Raw genomic sequence first — 1,987 nt, 5'->3', positions numbered from 1 at the left:
TCATTCATTCATTCATTCATTCATTCATTCATTCATTCATTCATTCATTCATTCATTCATTCATTTTATATTCAAAGTAAAATAAAAACAGAGAGTGACAGACCTACCTATGAACATCAGTGAAAAGGCACCACCAACCATGATTAAAGTCTGGAATGCGTCGGTGTAGATGACTGCTGCCAAACCACCTGCAGACACAGACATTGAACACCATTGTGAGTTTGAGTGTGGGACCAATAATACACCATATAAAAAATAAAACTAATCATTAAAAAACATACAGAAATTAAAGTTTTTATATTCCTTGATGGACAGCGTATTGCCTATTTTCTTTCATGCCAGAGTTTTAAATTAAGACCATGTTATGTGTGAGAAGTGAAGATGGTCAAATCTTGAAAAGAATGCAGTMCTAGATCTATTATGAAATGTTAGTGATAAGAGTGCATGTTGATGTTTACTCTCAGCTACCACAATAAATTTTGGTATCATCTTAATAGGAAGTTCGCTTCAAACTTTAATCTGCTGTAGATGTACATCCATTTCAAAAATCAAAATACTTTATTGATCCCAAAGGGAAATTTACAATGATTACTTTCTGAAAGTTCTAATAAAATTCATCCAGTGGTTCAAGAGAGATTTTTCAGACACAGATAGGGTTGACCTCAAGAGTTAATAATAAAGTTTTAAGCAAAGTTCTCACACATTGAGTTAAAAGTTTGAGTATGTTTGGGAATTCAATTCAGCTACGATCACACCAGATTCTGGCACAATATCTATACAGCTGGTTTTGGATAGTGGTAGTGCCTTTTTTCATCTGGCAGCTGCATCRTACTTGTAGGATGGACAGACCACARTAAATTCTCAACCAAGGCAGCTAGAAACAATAACAGGTGCCGCAAAAACTAATATCATCTTTGGGCCCATATAAGTTGCAAGGATCAGTCAAAATTAGAAAATTTAGAATTGAATAATTGAATAATTGCCTAATCGATCCTCCTCGACCCCAATTAAGTGATAAGGCACTCAATTAAGTTTTAGGGTAATTACCCTATGTGAGTGTGAACTAAATAAAGCTGAAAACACACAGCCTGGATATCACATTTTAATTCAGTATGTTTTCAGAAGTTAAATGGGTCTGATTTATTTTCAGTTGCACTATAAATCAAGCATTGCATGATTGACCAGATATGTAAACAGGGACATTTTCCAGAAAAAACACAGCCTTGTGGGGACCCACTGCTCCTTCTGTGTTTAGAACCAAGGTGTGAATTGAGTTTAGGCTAGATTTCAATTCAATTCGATTCAAAAATACTTTATTGATCCCAGAGGGAAATTAGGTAATATAAAGGTATCAGGTATTAGGATCAGGTATGTACTGGGGAGGTTAGGTTTAGGGTAAAGGGTCATGGTTAGACTGTAGAAATGACCAGAAAATCAATGCAAAGTCCCCACTGGGATAGAAAAAACAACTTGTGTGTGTTAAGGTTGTGTGCATACCTGCTACAGTGTAAGCAGCTGTGACCAGCAGTAATATGCCTGTAGACAGATAAAGATTCCAACCCAACGAAACCTGAATAAACAATGCTCCTGAAAAAATATCTGTCTTGACAAACAAGCACACAAACAAGCACACACACAAGCACAAACACACARACAAAAAGATGACTTTACCACTTTTTAATAAACTGGCACATCTGTGTCTAACGTATAATCTGACAAATATGTTCATACAATATGAAACTTTATTTGTGCATGCATGTATGTATCTTACTGATATTTTTGTGAAAACGTAGAGAATGAGGGACAAAACAGACATATATGTGCGAATCCTGCGGCCTCCGAAACGCTTGGCCAGATATTCAGGCATGGTCATCACACCAGCAGAGATGTAAACAGGGACAAAAATCCAACCTAGAGCCACCAGAACCCATGAAGCCTATCAACACACACACACACACACACACACACACACACACACACACACACA

General features: G+C 36.6%; 1 protein-coding gene across 1 annotated transcript in view; it reads right to left on the bottom strand.

The window, feature by feature from the left end:
- The window catches only part of slc5a9 (solute carrier family 5 member 9), a gene marked incomplete in the record, with an annotated part of 52,101 nt that overhangs the window by 18,421 nt on the left and 31,693 nt on the right, over positions 1-1,987 (bottom strand). The window contains 3 exon segments of the mRNA XM_014019416.1: positions 108-188; positions 1,498-1,603; positions 1,772-1,936. Coding sequence (XP_013874870.1) covers positions 108-188; positions 1,498-1,603; positions 1,772-1,936 — 352 coding nt within the window.

The sequence above is a fragment of the Austrofundulus limnaeus genome, unplaced genomic scaffold, assembly GCF_001266775.1.
Source record: "Austrofundulus limnaeus strain Quisiro unplaced genomic scaffold, Austrofundulus_limnaeus-1.0 Scaffold220, whole genome shotgun sequence".
Taxonomy (NCBI): Eukaryota; Metazoa; Chordata; class Actinopteri; order Cyprinodontiformes; family Rivulidae; genus Austrofundulus; species Austrofundulus limnaeus.
This window is presented reverse-complemented; position numbering and strand designations above follow the sequence as displayed.